General features: G+C 46.2%; 1 protein-coding gene across 2 annotated transcripts in view; it reads left to right on the top strand.

The window, feature by feature from the left end:
• Eml6 (EMAP like 6) overlaps positions 1-13862 on the top strand; it is a 269547-nt gene that overhangs the window by 148272 nt on the left and 107413 nt on the right. For both annotated transcript variants that reach the window (XM_041669902.1, XM_041669901.1), the window contains exons 8-9: positions 8433-8634; positions 11959-12096. In XM_041669902.1, the coding sequence (XP_041525836.1) occupies positions 8433-8634; positions 11959-12096 (340 nt within the window). The remainder of the gene's footprint in view (positions 1-8432; positions 8635-11958; positions 12097-13862) is intronic.

Here is a 13862-nt window from a genome sequence, read left to right as displayed (position 1 = left end):
CTTCAGTTTTCTCTGTGGTGAGACACCTGTGTCCCACAGTTGTTATTCTGGGTTAAGTTGGGATAGTAAGGCAGCTACCCCAAGCCAACATTTAGAATGTCTATGGGGCCCCAACTTCAACCCGTAGCTTCCTGTTAAAGGTAGCCTCTGACTAAAGCACTGAAAATTCTCTGGGTGTGAGCATTTTTCCAAAGCGGGACTGCTGTGCAGAGAGCGGGCTGCTTCCCTCAGCGTGCCACAAACCTTCAAGGACTCCTAAACTCATAATCTCCCACAGCTATGGTCTCTAGCGTCTGCACTCTCAATCAGTCATGGCTCTCCTGGCGAAGGAGAGTCTCTCCACCCTGGCTATGGAGCTGGTGCTGGCAGGTGCGCTATGCCGTCACCACAGACTTTTGAATCTTACAATGTTACTATTTCTCCTGTTGATTCACAGCATTTGCCCATATCCTCCTCAAAATGTCACCATGCACTATTATTTTAGTTATTTGTGAAGAACTATAGGTGCTTGTCTTACCAAGTGTCCTGTTGCTATGAAGAGACACCGTGAATATGGCAACCCTTTAATTGGGGCTCCCTTCCAGTCTCAGAGGATCAGACAGGCATGACGCTAGAGTCATGGCTGAGAATTTAAATCCTGATCTGAAGACAGTGGGCAGAGAGAGAGAGAGAGAAAGAGAGAGAGAGAGAGAGAGAGAGAGAGAGAGAGAGAGAGAGAGGAAAGACAGAGGCAGAGACAGGGCCTGGCTTGGGTTTTTGAAACCTTAAAGCCCACCCCCAGTGATACAAGGCCCCCAACAAGGCCACGCCTACTCCAGCAAGGCTTCACCTCCTAATCCTTCCCAAACAGTTCCTCTAACTGGTGACTAAGCTTTCAAACATATGAGCTTGCGGGGCCATTCTCTTTCAGATGACCACAGGACACCTCTATTCAGCTTTTTCTTTTTTCCTTCGTCCCTTCCTTTCTTCTTCCTTCCTTCCACCTCCCCCACTTCATTTTCTTCCTTCTGTTTCCGTTATTTTGAAGCAGAATCTGCCTGAGCTAGCTTTGAACACCTGCTGATCCTCTTGCTTGAGCCTCCTTAGTTAGTGCTGAGATTACAGGCATAACTGTTGACTGGTACCATAGTCCCACCGCAGCCAGGATCGGGTCCTGAGAGGGAAAGGGGGGTCAGCAGAGGAAAGAGGAGTCCAGCCACCAGATGTTTCGCACAAGCTGTGTGAGTAGCTCCCCGAATAGCTGGAGCCGTCTTTATTTATACTTCAAAAACAAGCATGATTTTCCCACCTTCCAGCATTAGCCTCCAGAAAAAAACAAATAGGTTCTTCTCAACTTTTACATCAAAACAACTTTCAAACCAAAAGCCACACTCAGCATTTTGTTAGCTTGGCTAAGCATCAAGCCAGGTACACCCTGTCCTTACGAAGCTGAAAGGTGATGGACGTAGATGCACATTCTCAAGGACAACAGTGGTGTTTAAAACTTAACAAAGCATGTTTACAGAAATAGGGGTGGTTTGCCGTCAACTGCCTGTGTTTTGTTAGCTTGTATTTCTCCAACTTCTCCTTGTCCTGCAAATGTTCCTGCATGCCCAAGCCTCTCTATAAAGGGCAGACTTTGATAAGGCCCTCTTTGTCCATCTTAATGCTTTTTCCTAGAATTAGAGGATGCAGTTAATGTCCGCTGTGTTGCTTTCTTATATGTGCCCGTTTACTCTTACGGCCTCCGATCCTGTCAGCCTGAATCAGAAGGGTTCCCAGGGTCTTGGGTGACAGCTGGTGTTCCCAGATAAGAAGCCAGAGAAGCACCAGTTCCCAAAGAATTTTAGGAGAAAATATTTGGGTAAAATGAGATTTTCCAGGAATGATTACATCTGTCCCATGAATGACTGACAAAGTGAGCCCATAAACCACCCCGAGAGTCATCAGCATCACGAGAGAGATGCAGCGGTATTCTGTGCTGGCCCGAGGTCCACTGGTTCTTGCTGAGTGAGAGACCATCTCCAACGGGGGTTGGCCTCATGGAGACCTGTTGGACAAGTGTTCATGCTGATCCAAAAGTAGGCCACAGATTTGATATTATTTGATAATAATGATAATATTTTTATCTCCCCAGTTCTTCTCAGATCCTACCCACCCAACTTCATGTCCACTCTCTCACTTTCTCTCTCTCCCCAAAGTCAAAGTAAAATGAAAACCAAAAAGTAAAAAAATCAAAGTAAAACAAACAAGCAAAATAAGACAAAAAATATAACAAAACAATCCCCCCAAAACCCCATGAAGTCTGTTTTGTGTTAGCCAACTATTGCTGCCCTAAAGTGTCTTGATATCCCTAGTGACACTCCATCAGGGAAAGCGATTTTGCCTTTCCCAGCAGGCATCATTTGCCAGGAGCTTCCTAGTTAGCAGTGGGACCTGGTGTCACCTCCCCACCTCAGTGCAGGGATCTTGTCTAGTTTGCACCTGTGCAGAGCTTGTGTGTGCTGCCACAGGCTCTGTGACATGATCATATATGTGTAACAGGCTCTGTGACGTGATCATATATGTGTAACAGGCTCTGTGACGTGATCATATATGTGTAACAGGCTCTGTGACGCGGTCATATATGTGTCACAGGCTCTGTGACGTGATCATATATGTGTAACAGGCTCTGTGACACTATCATATATGTATAAATCGGTCCTTTTTTGTCTAGGTCTGTTTCCTTGGAGTCAGCCCCTCCTCTGGCTCTCACAACCCTTCTGCCCCTTCCACGTAGATTCCTGAGCCTGAAGGGGAGGGGTTTGGTGAGAACAACCTGTTTGGGAGTGAGTACTTTCTGCACATTGTCCGGTTAACTGCCACCCCACTGCGAGAAGAATCTTTTCTTTGGATGCACAAATCTATGGTTATAGCCGTGTGTCATTCAGAATCGTTTTCTTGCGAGGTTCATTTAGCAGAATTTGGCACCGAGTTTGCCCAGGCACATGACATGTCTAGCCTCAGGTTCCAGCCCAGTTCAGCAATGTCAGATTTGGGTCCCATCTCATGAAGTGGGCCTTACATACAACGAAAAGTCTGTGCCACTGTTGTGTCCCTGTACCTTGCAGGCAGATCACAGGGTTGGTAGCTGCTGTCTTTCGGGATCACCTTACTCCTCCAGTAGCGTGCCGGCTCGTGACCAGCCTCGCGAGTGCTGGTCAATAGGGGTGGCACTTCTAGCTGAGCATCCGGTTTCTTCATGTTCTGTGACCCTCCACCTCATTAAGACAGGGTTGCTCACTGAACCTAAAGGTCACCTATTGCTCGACTGGCTGGCCAGTGAGCCCCGGGATCCTCCTGTCCATGTCTCCCATGTTGGCATTATAGGTGTGTGTCTCCATGCCCACGTAGGTGCTGGGAATCTGGACTTAGGTGCCCTTACACAGCAAGCCCTTAGGCCCCCTGAGCCACTCCCAGTCTGGTGTGAATGTGAAGTTTCTCTGTGGTGTTCTCAGGGTCCACAGATGGTTCTCTGGAGCCCATCACGGTCCACAGAGTTGATAAGGTCTCCTCCTAAATCACCGTTGTCCGTGGGCAAAGGTTATCCGTGGAATGCCTGTTTGTTTAATTTTTCAGAAAACTGTGCGGGCATTTTGCCCTGCCTCACTGGGCCTTGGCTTTTCTAACGTGCTGGGGTGGCGTTTTCAACCTCAGCTGAAGAACCTTTACTTACCATCACCTGGATAGCACCCTAGCTGGGCGTGGGGGGCAATGGTTTTCAGCTTGGGTTGGCTACACTTAACTATGCCCGACCCACTCACCCCTACCCACGCCACTACACTCCACACCAAGCGAGAGGAATGTCGGGGTGGGGTCCAGACATCTGTCTGTTTTAGATACTTCATGAAGACTCTGGTGCATGGGAAGAGCTGGGGAGGTTGCCCTGTGCTCTTTGCCTGCCTTCTGGCCTCAGACTGGGTTTAACCACACTCCTCCCTCCTGCCAGTTTCTCCAGGCACATAACTGGGAGAAAGGCCATTTTGGTCTAGCGCTAATTTTCTCTGTGTTAGACCAGCACTCTGCCTTCTGAGGGTTTGCAGGGCTGGCACTGCAGAACAATAAGAAGGATCAGCCGGGAAAGGTAAGGAGTAGCTGCCTCTCAAGGAGAGGAGCCCGTGACAGCATCCTCAGAGCTACTGGATGACTTCCCATGGGGCTAGAGTCTGACCCCCACATAGAAGGTTCTTCTAGATTGAGGCGTGACCTTTCAAAAGGACCCCACTGTGCAGAAAGGCCTGCTGGGTAAGAATAATTGCATATGTTGATGGATTTCTCAGATGTTAGGCGCCAGGCCCCTCGTTGCTGTGGAGTGAGAGTGCGGATGTCATCTTGGCTTAGAGATGTGGGAACTGGAGATTTGAAAGGATAAATAGCTCACGGTGCCTGGAGCTAAGAGGGCTGGCGTGTAAATCCATCTGTTCGATCAACTCGTGAACAGTACGCATTGACCTTTAACGATGAGGCCCGTGTCGAGGTTGACAGGCCAGCAGTCCCTGTCAAGCCAGCCTGGGGACTAGAAGGGTGTTGTTCTCTACTTTCCGAAGGAATACGAAACAAGGGCGAAGGGTTAAGACGAATTTGGTTTCTGCTTTAGAGGATTGTTCGGGTTTGGCTGGGTAGGTTGCTCTCTACTGCCACCTGCTGTCCACACGTACCATGCGCAGGCCTAAGCCTTTCTCAGCCTGGTACACAGAAGGCGTGAAACCCAACATAGACGCACACTATCAAAAGCACACACAGTATGTATATCAAAGGAGAGCACTTCTGTGACTTTAAATGATGAAAGCAGTTTTTCTTGCATTTCATTTAGCTACCATCGGGTTTCTAACCGTATTCTAAATAGTAGCCTGTTTCCGGACTCCCAAAGCCGAAGGTAAGGAAGCAAAGACAGCTTAAAAACTCATGGTGCAATCAATGGCTGCTTTGGCCAGCCAGCTAGGGCCGCGATTACAATCCTGTTCTCTGTACTTGTGTCAGAAGTGTGAAAAGCCAAACCTGGTTGGACAGAAGAAGAAGTCCTGCAGTCTAGTCAGGGAAGTGTCACTCTGTAGGGTCTCTCCAAATGCCCGGGGGCGGGGCCTCAAGGCTTTGCGCACCACGTGGTCAGAGGCCCAGTAGCCGCGTTGGGTCAGAAGAAGCAAGTGGGAGTGGCTTGAATCGGCTTTCCCACTGATGTGCCCTTGAGAAGTGATTTCTATTTGAAATGGTTGTCTCAGAAAAGAAAATGACCCAGCATCATTAAGGGGCCTTAGAGTAGGCTAATCTGATATGACGAAAGATAACTTGTCTGCTTGAAGAACAGAAACGTTGGTCTCAGAGAAAATGGTCACAGCTCACTAGGTTGCTACAAGTGATGAAGGTGACTGTTCCTTTTCTCTTTTGCCCGCTCTTTGGACTCTCCCCTTCTTCTTCCTTTTTGTCTCTTTCCTCTCCACTTTCCCCATGTTCACGTACACGTACCTTGTCAGTTCAGCCTCCTTGCTTTTGCTGAGTGTTCAGTTTCCCTGCTAAACTGGTTAATTCACTAGAAGGGTTTTTTTTTTTTTAAAGGAAGTCTATAAAAACGCAGATTGTGAGATACAGACTGGAAAGCAGGTAGGAGCCTCTGCTTTCTCTGTCTTAATTTACATTCTGAAGTCCTTTCCCAGCCAGATCCCTGGAGCCCCTCCTCGGAATTCCCTCGATGCAGTCTGAAAATACTGGGTGTCATGTAACTTGGCAGGCTCATCAGTCTTGGCAGAGTTGGAAAATCCATCTTGGTTTCTGAGTGTGTGTGTGTGTGTGTGTGTGTGTGTGTGTGTGTGTGTTGTGGGTGGTGTTGTGGTGTGTGTGGTGTTGTGTTGTATGTGTGTGCTAGTGTTGATGTTAGGTGTCTTCTTCGATTACTTTTTGATACAGGGTTCCTCACTAAGCCCAGTGTTCACTGATTTGGCTAGGCTGACTGTCCAGCAACCCCAGGGACCCTCACAGGTCCCCAGAGCTGAGATTGTCGACATGTGACATTGTGTACAGCTTTTTACCTGGGTGCCAGGACTCGAACTCATGTCCTTGGGCTTGCTTATCAGCTGCGTCACCAACCGAGCGTTTCTCGGCCCCTCTTGAGCTGCTTTTTAAAATCAGACAAAGGCTAAGGATTTCTTAGTCCTTCTCTGAACTCGTTCCCTCACCCACAGAGGTTACGGCGGTGGAGGAAGAATAAATGTTTGCACACTGTACCAGATAAAATGCCAAATGTCAGGCAAAGAGAGTTATCTCACATACAAATAGCTTTGTGCCAAAGGAGGAGGGAGGGAGGGAGGAGAGGAAGGGAGGGCAGAAAGGAGTGGGGGAAAGAGACCAGAAGACAGATAAATGAAGTATCTTATGCACCTTTTGAAGACCATACATCAGGATTGCAGCTAAGGTTTTCAGAAATCCAAAACCACCAAACAGTTTTCCTAGTATCCCATCTGACTTAGCATTACTTGTGGGTTATTTTTAAAAAATAGATTTTAAGAAAATTATTGAACACCAGGCATTTATTTTATTCTCTACAAAAACGTGTACCCAACATAGTATTCATAGTATTTTCAAAAAACCTTTAACATGCCAGGCGGTGGTGGCGCACGCCTTTAATCCCAGCACTCGGGAGGCAGAGGCAGTCGGATCTCTGTGAGTTCGAGGCCAGCCTGGTCTACAAAGAGCTAGTGCCAGGACAGGAACCAAAAGCTACGGAGAAACCCTGTCTCGAAAAATAAAAAAAATAAATAAATAAATATAAAAAAATAAAAAATAAAACCTTTAACTTTTACTTTATCAATTCAATCATAAGATTTCCAAGGATTAAAGCATACATATGGTTGAGAGTAAAGAGCAGGTGAGCTGAACGAGCGGGTATCTCTGAGGGGTTGGTTTTAGGACAGGGACGGTCTTCCGACATCAGGACATCGGCATCCCACCTACAGTGATGGTCTCCTGACATGAGCATCCCACCTAACAGTGATGGTCTCCCGACATCAGCATCCCTCAGCATCCCACCTACAGTGATGGTCTCCTGACATGAGCATCCCACCTACAGTGATGGTCTCCTGACATGAGCATCCCACCTAACAGTGATGGTCTCCCCACATCAGCATCCCTCAGCATCCCACCTACAGTGATGGTCTCCTGACATGAGCATCCCACCTACAGTGATGGTCTTCTGACATCAGCATCCCACCTAACAGTGATGGTCTCCCGACATCAGCATCCCACCTAAGAGTGATGGTCTCCCGACATCAGCATCCCACCTAAGAGTGATGATCTCCTGACATCAGCATCCCACCTACAGTGATGATCTCTCAACATCAGCATCCCACCTAACAGTGATGGTCTCCCAACATCAGCATCCCACCTACAGTGATGGTCTCCCGACATCAGCATCCCACCTAACAGTGATGGTCTCCCGACATCAGCATCCCACCTAAGAGTGATGATCTCCTGACATCAGCATCCCACCTACAGTGGCAGGCATTTTTGCTTGAAGTCCATGGTCCACATGAGGGATCTCATGGGCGAGGTGTAGTCCATGGGTTCTGACAAATACATAGTGACATATATAAAACAATTTCGTGATCTTAAAAACAACCTGCGCTCCATTTATTCCTTGTCCTAAAATTTCCCTTTCATAATAGTGTTAGTAGAATTTTGTGATAAATTTTTGTGAAACTTTTGATATAATTATTTTTATTAGGTCTTTCAGCATATTAAAGTTATATTTTTGACCAATATATATGTTTTAAAGATATGAAAACTTAATTGCTTTACATTCCTTTTACTTTGAAAGGGGATCAGATTTGAATGATAAGTTACAAGGTCGTCATAATTATAGTCTATCTCTGATCCCCAGAGAGCAAACTATTCACCCCTGGACATCTGACTAACCAGGAATAAAGGGAGACAAGTCCTACATGTCCGGCTTCAGGAGCTCTATACACAGCAGACACCAAAGCAGCTCAGGCTCCAGAGTAGACTGCAGCCCTGCTTCAGGAGAGTTGGGGAAATGGAATTTCTGGTGTGTTGAACTCTGTTGTGAGACAATTCCCTGCAGAGGTCAGTAGGTAACAAACTTAGGAAGGAACTGAATGGACCAAAGAAGCTCGAGATCACAGAAGGTTAGGTTTGCATAAAGTCTGATTTTCTACTGTTTAGAATGTAGTACTTAAAATATGTCTTCTGTAAAAGCACATAGGTTTCCTGAGTCAGGCAGAGCAGTCACTCTAGCAAATAAGGTCACAGGTGTAGGGGTAACGTCCAACGTGCCAGCTGTCCGGGACTTAAGACGGGTGGCATCAGATGAAAGAGCATCTTGGCGGCATCTTGGTGAAAGAGCGTTCATTCAGGTGCTGGCTTTATGTGTGGACCGTGTAAAGGAATGCTGTTTTCTTCCACAGGTCTGTCTATCCGGAGCGTGTGCTGGAAGGCCGACCGCCTCCTGGCGGGGACCCAGGACAGCGAGATTTTTGAAGTGATTGTGCGGGAGCGGGATAAGCCGGTCCTCATCCTCCAGGGCCACTGCGAGGGCGAGCTCTGGGCCTTGGCCTTGCACCCCAAGAAGCCTCTGGCTGTGACGGGCAGTGACGACCGCTCTGTCAGGTGAGGCTGCAGCAGCCGCCACACCTCACCTACTTCCCTGAGATGAGAGATTTCTTCCGCCCGAGTATGTCTGTAGTTTAAGGATAAACCCCAGCTTAGGGACTCCTTCTTTACTTTGGAAGCAAGGACATTAAGCTGGCTCCTTACATGTTTTTGTGTCTTTTTCGGCTCCGTCTGGAGTCATGACAACCTTTTTAGAAATGAAAATGTGTGACTACCAGTTGTCTTCTTAGTTCAAGAGAAGAACCAGACACACTTCTCTTTAGTGAAACAAGAGTTCCGTTCCTGTGCTTGTCCCTCTGCAGGGGGATTGTTCAGCAATTTTAGGATTTAATTAGAGACCCTCATTCCTCAGGAGACCTGCAGCTCTGGTTTTAAAGTTATGTTCAGGACACGAGCAAATTATTATTATTGTTGCTATTGCTGTAAATTCTGAAATAGAAATTTAGACATTGTCATCAAACAAAGGCGAATGCTGATTTCTGAGATAATGTGTACTTTTGTCAGGGCTTACATGGTTCGTTTATTTATTTCTTTGATTTATTTATTTATTTATTTTCGAGATAGGGTTTCTCTGTGTAGCCCTGGCTGTCCTGAAACTCTGTATAGACCAGACTAGCTTCAGACTCAGAAATCAGCCTGCCTCTGTCCCCCAAGGGCTGGGTTAAAGACGAGTGCCACCACACCTAGCTTCATCTGTCGTTCTTCAAGAGCACAAGAGTGGATCAAATGACCACAATGAGCCAGCCTCCAGCACACTGACAGCTGCAGTACTCACCGAGGTTGGAGTGCGTTTGAAAACCTTGAAGAGCTCGGCAGCAGAGGGGCCACAGGGAAAGTTAAGAGTGATCACTACATCTTAAGTTAAGAGTTGATCAATTATTGGTTCTGAACTTTAGAAGCTAAAATAGGACCTTGTCAACTATGCTAAAGGTCACTTCCTTTCTTTTCTACTTCCTGTATGAATTTATATAGCTCTCAAAGCATAGTCTGCTGTTTTGTTTTTTAGTTTCTCCAATGTGAGAACCTCATTAATTGCAGACTTTGTGGAAACAGTTAGTGTCTTCGTTGGCAACATTTGCTGTATGCATCCCTTGACTTTGTTTTTTTCTTTACCTGGATAGAGCACTCAAACTGCCCAAAACAGTGCCCAAAAGTTAACCAAATGTCTATGCCCCCCAAAGTTAACCAAATGTCTATGCCCCCCAAAGTTAACCAAATGTCTATGCCCCCCAAAGTTAACCAAATGTCTATGCCCCCCAAAGTTAACCAAATGTCTATGCCCCCCAAAGTTAACCAAATGTCTGTGCCCTCCAAAGTTAACCAAATGTCTATGCCCCCCAAAGTTAACCAAATGTCTATGCCCCCCAAAGTTAACCAAATGTCTGTGCCCCCCAAAGTTAACCACATGCCTGTGACCCAGTTCCTATCCCTCCACAGCAAAGAGCTCCCACACGCCCCTGACTTTTAGACTTTTACAGTTGAGTCCCGCAGCTGTCAACATGGCTGAGGAGCTCATGCTGGCGGTCCTCAACAGTTAATCTCGCTAGACATTTGAGTGTATTTTTGCCGAACTTTGAAGTAAGAAGGGTAGAAGCTGTGCTTTCTTGAGGTTCGCTTAGCAGCCTCAGGGGATAACCCAACTGACCAAGGAGTGGTGGCCTCTTCATCCTTCTGAAGTAAAACTCACATCGCCTAAAAATAGTGCATGGTTAAAAACATCACGAAGGTCACCAGGAATAGATGAGGTATGGAGAGGCTACATGAGCTTTCGACTGAAGACTTCGGGCTTCCTGAGGGACCAGGTAGGCGCTCACTGTGCAGCCCCTTCTCCCTCCCGATAGCTGGGTGCACTTGAGGAAACTGCCACGTGAGGCTGACACTTGTTTCAGGGTTGCAAGTTCTTGGTCCTTCTCACAGACATTCGATGTGTGTGAAGAGAAGACCATATTAAGACAGCCTTTGCAAGGCCAGCTCCGCGGTAAAGACGTCCTCTGCCATCCCGACGACCTTGGAATTCACATGGTGGAAGGCGAGAATCAACTCCCAGACATGCGCTCAAGTGTGCATTGTCGTCACCATCATTAGAAAACCTCTCACAGAGATGCAATACCACCACACAACCCAGACGCTCCTATCTGCATAATATAAATATTTCCTCTGGGTTTGCTTAGCTTGAGGTACCTGGAATAAGTATTGTGGAGCCAGGAACCCTATGGTTAGTTTTGCTCAACACTCTGTGAGCTCTGTTTGCCTCCTGGTCTGTATTTCTCCACCAGAAGCTGCACTTTTTGGCTACTAGCACCATGAAACATTGCCCTACCAATAGTAGCCCATGAGCAAAGGCCTGAGACTGTTGAGTGATAACCATGAGTAAACTCTGGAGCGATCCTACAAAGAAACATCATTTATTCTCTTCTCTCAGATACCCACACACATACCCAGGGGAGCCAGCTGCTGGGATATGTGTTTCTGTCTACATATGCTTATGTACAGCGACTTGGAAAATGTTCTCGAAAGCTCATTGTAAAACTAACCAGAGCAGCATGTCCTGGCTAGTTTCACTGTCAACCTGATATAAGTTAGAGTCATCTGAAAAAGAAAGGAAACTCAATTAAGAGAATCCCTCCATAAGATTCACCTCTCGGGCACTTTCTTAATTAGTGATTGATGGGGAGGGTCCAGCCCATGGTGGTTGGTGCTAGCCCTGGGCTAGTGGTCCTGAGTTCTATAAGAAAGGCTGTGCAAGCCATAGAGGCAAGCAGAAAATCTCTCCATGGCCTCTGCATCAGCTCCTGCCTCCAGGTTCCTGCCCTGTTTGAGTTCTTGTCCTGACTTCCTTCAATGATGAACAATGTTGTGGAGAGTAAGCCAATACACCCTCTCCTCCCCAAGTTTGTTTGATCATGATGCTTCATCACAGCAATAGTAACCCTAACCCAGACACAGCCCTAGCCATTCCTACCCTTGGGGCTTGGTTAACAGCCATTGGCATAAATAAAGGACAATTTCTGATTTCCAAAGAGAAGACTTTGCAAAGCAGTGTTTGGATTTTCTAGTCTGTGTATCCTAAAATCTTTGCAAATTTCACCGCATATTTTTTGTTAGGTTTTCTTTTTGTTTTTTGTTGTTGTTGCTATTGTTGTTGTTTTTGAGTGATGGAAGTGACCCAAAGGCGGACAAAATCCTTTCCCAGATGTTCTGACAACATGGTGAAGGGCGTGGGTGTGAAGTTACTGTGTGAAGAGCAGGTTTCCTACCCTGGGTGGGAAGACGGTTGAGGGGTTGGTTGGGTCTTCATTTGATCCTGTTCTTGGTCCTTAGGCTGTGGAGTCTGGCCGACCATGCCTTGATTGCCCGCTGCAACATGGAAGAAGCGGTCCGCAGTGTCTCCTTCAGCCCGGACGGGTCTCAGTTGGCCCTGGGCATGAAGGATGGCTCTTTCATTGTTCTCCGAGTCAGGTACATTCCTTACTGAAAATGATCCTCTGAGATGTTCCTTTGTTAAAAGTTAAGAGTATCCTGGTCATAAAATATGTCACAGTGCTAGGAAATCCCTACCTGTGATTCTGAAATCCAGAACACTGGAAATCCAGATGTCTTTGGTAAACTCTTTGGACATAGAACCTAACCCAGTGACTTGATGTGAAGTCTGTTAGAGTCTTCAGTCTCTTCATAGAAATAATAGGTTGTATGATTTGCTGCAAAGAAATACTGTTTTTCATGGAGGATGCTATCCCAGCCAGTACTTTTAGAAGTTCCTTAACACATTCCACACTGACCTTTGGAAGATCCGAATGAGATCCCAGGGACTTGAGACGGGAGGTTATGAGTTTGGTAGTTAAGCCGGAAAAAGAAGCAGAAATTATAAAGCAGCACCCAACAACACTAAATTCTTATAAGTGAGCTTGAATCAAAGATTTCATGCGTAGAATTGGTAGAGAACTGGAGTGTTTTCTGCATGCTGACATCCTGTATTGTTTATACTGGACAAGAACTGCTACTCCCCTGTGGAACTCCTCTGAATGAATTAGTTGTTCCCTTGGTTTATCCTTTTTGTAATTACAGCAAAGAAGTATAGCTGAAAAATAATGTGGCGTGTTTTATGTGGAGAAAATTCTGTACAGTGTGGAGAGCTCTCAGCACAATTTATTGCTCTGAATCCTCATTACCACCCACATATAACTCGTTACCAAATTAGTGGGCAATGTTTCCATTCACTGCTGATTGACTGATGATAAGGTAGTCAATTACCAAATTTCCTTTTAGACGGAACTCTCAAGTACAAACAAAGGAAACCCGTGCAGTTAGTGTGTGTTGTTATAGCACAGTGGAGCGCTGCAGTAAATGATAGAAGGTGTAGGCCCGGTTATGTGGAGGCAAATCCTTGCTGCTGTTGGATGCACTCAGTCTGTTTTAGAGCTGATGAAGCCATCTTCATTGGCTCGGGCAGCCTGAGTCATAATCCTGTCTCCTAGTTGGAGGGGGAAAGTAACCCCAGTGAGTTTTCAGACACAAGCAGAAATTAATCTTAGCAGAACTTGGCTGGTTCTGTGCTCTAGTGAATGATCGTGCACCCAGGAATATATGGCAACACAAATTGCACTGGGTGGGCTTTAAAAAAAGATGAGACAAAGGCAGGAGGTGGTTCTGGATTTGGTTGGGAAAAGAGGGTGAATATAATCAAAATGCATTGTGCAAATCCTCAAAAAATTACATTTAAAAAGAATTTGACCAAAAAAGATCCCTAATGTTTTAGTGATTCAGCATATTCTTTACAACCTTTCATGGTGAGATGAAGGGATTGCATAGCATTTTGATTTTTTTTTTTTTAAGACAGGGTTTCTCTGTAGTTGTGGAGCCTGTCCTGGAACTAGCTCTTGTAGACCAGGCTGGTCTCGAACTCACAGAGATCCACCTGCCTCTGCCTCCTGATAGCACTTTGATATTTAAAGAGTAGTAATTGTCTTCTTTTAGACCCATTCCTTTAAAGTAACAATAAGCATAATAGTTTAGTGAGTGACAGGATCTCCCTCCATAGCCCTGTGTGGCCTGAAACTTGATATGTGGATGAACCGGCCTCCAGCTCCCAGAGATCTGCTTGCCTCTGCCTTCCAAGGCTGGGGTTAAAGGCGTGCGCCATCACATCTGCCCTCATTTATGCTTAAGACATAAACAGCTGGCTTATTTTTACACTAATTTTGATGTGTTTTGCCTTTCTGCATTGC

Source organism: Microtus oregoni, unplaced genomic scaffold (assembly GCF_018167655.1).
Source record: "Microtus oregoni isolate MIOR12 unplaced genomic scaffold, Mior012 000019F_ref0000042, whole genome shotgun sequence".
NCBI lineage: Eukaryota > Metazoa > Chordata > Mammalia > Rodentia > Cricetidae > Microtus > Microtus oregoni.
This window is presented reverse-complemented; position numbering and strand designations above follow the sequence as displayed.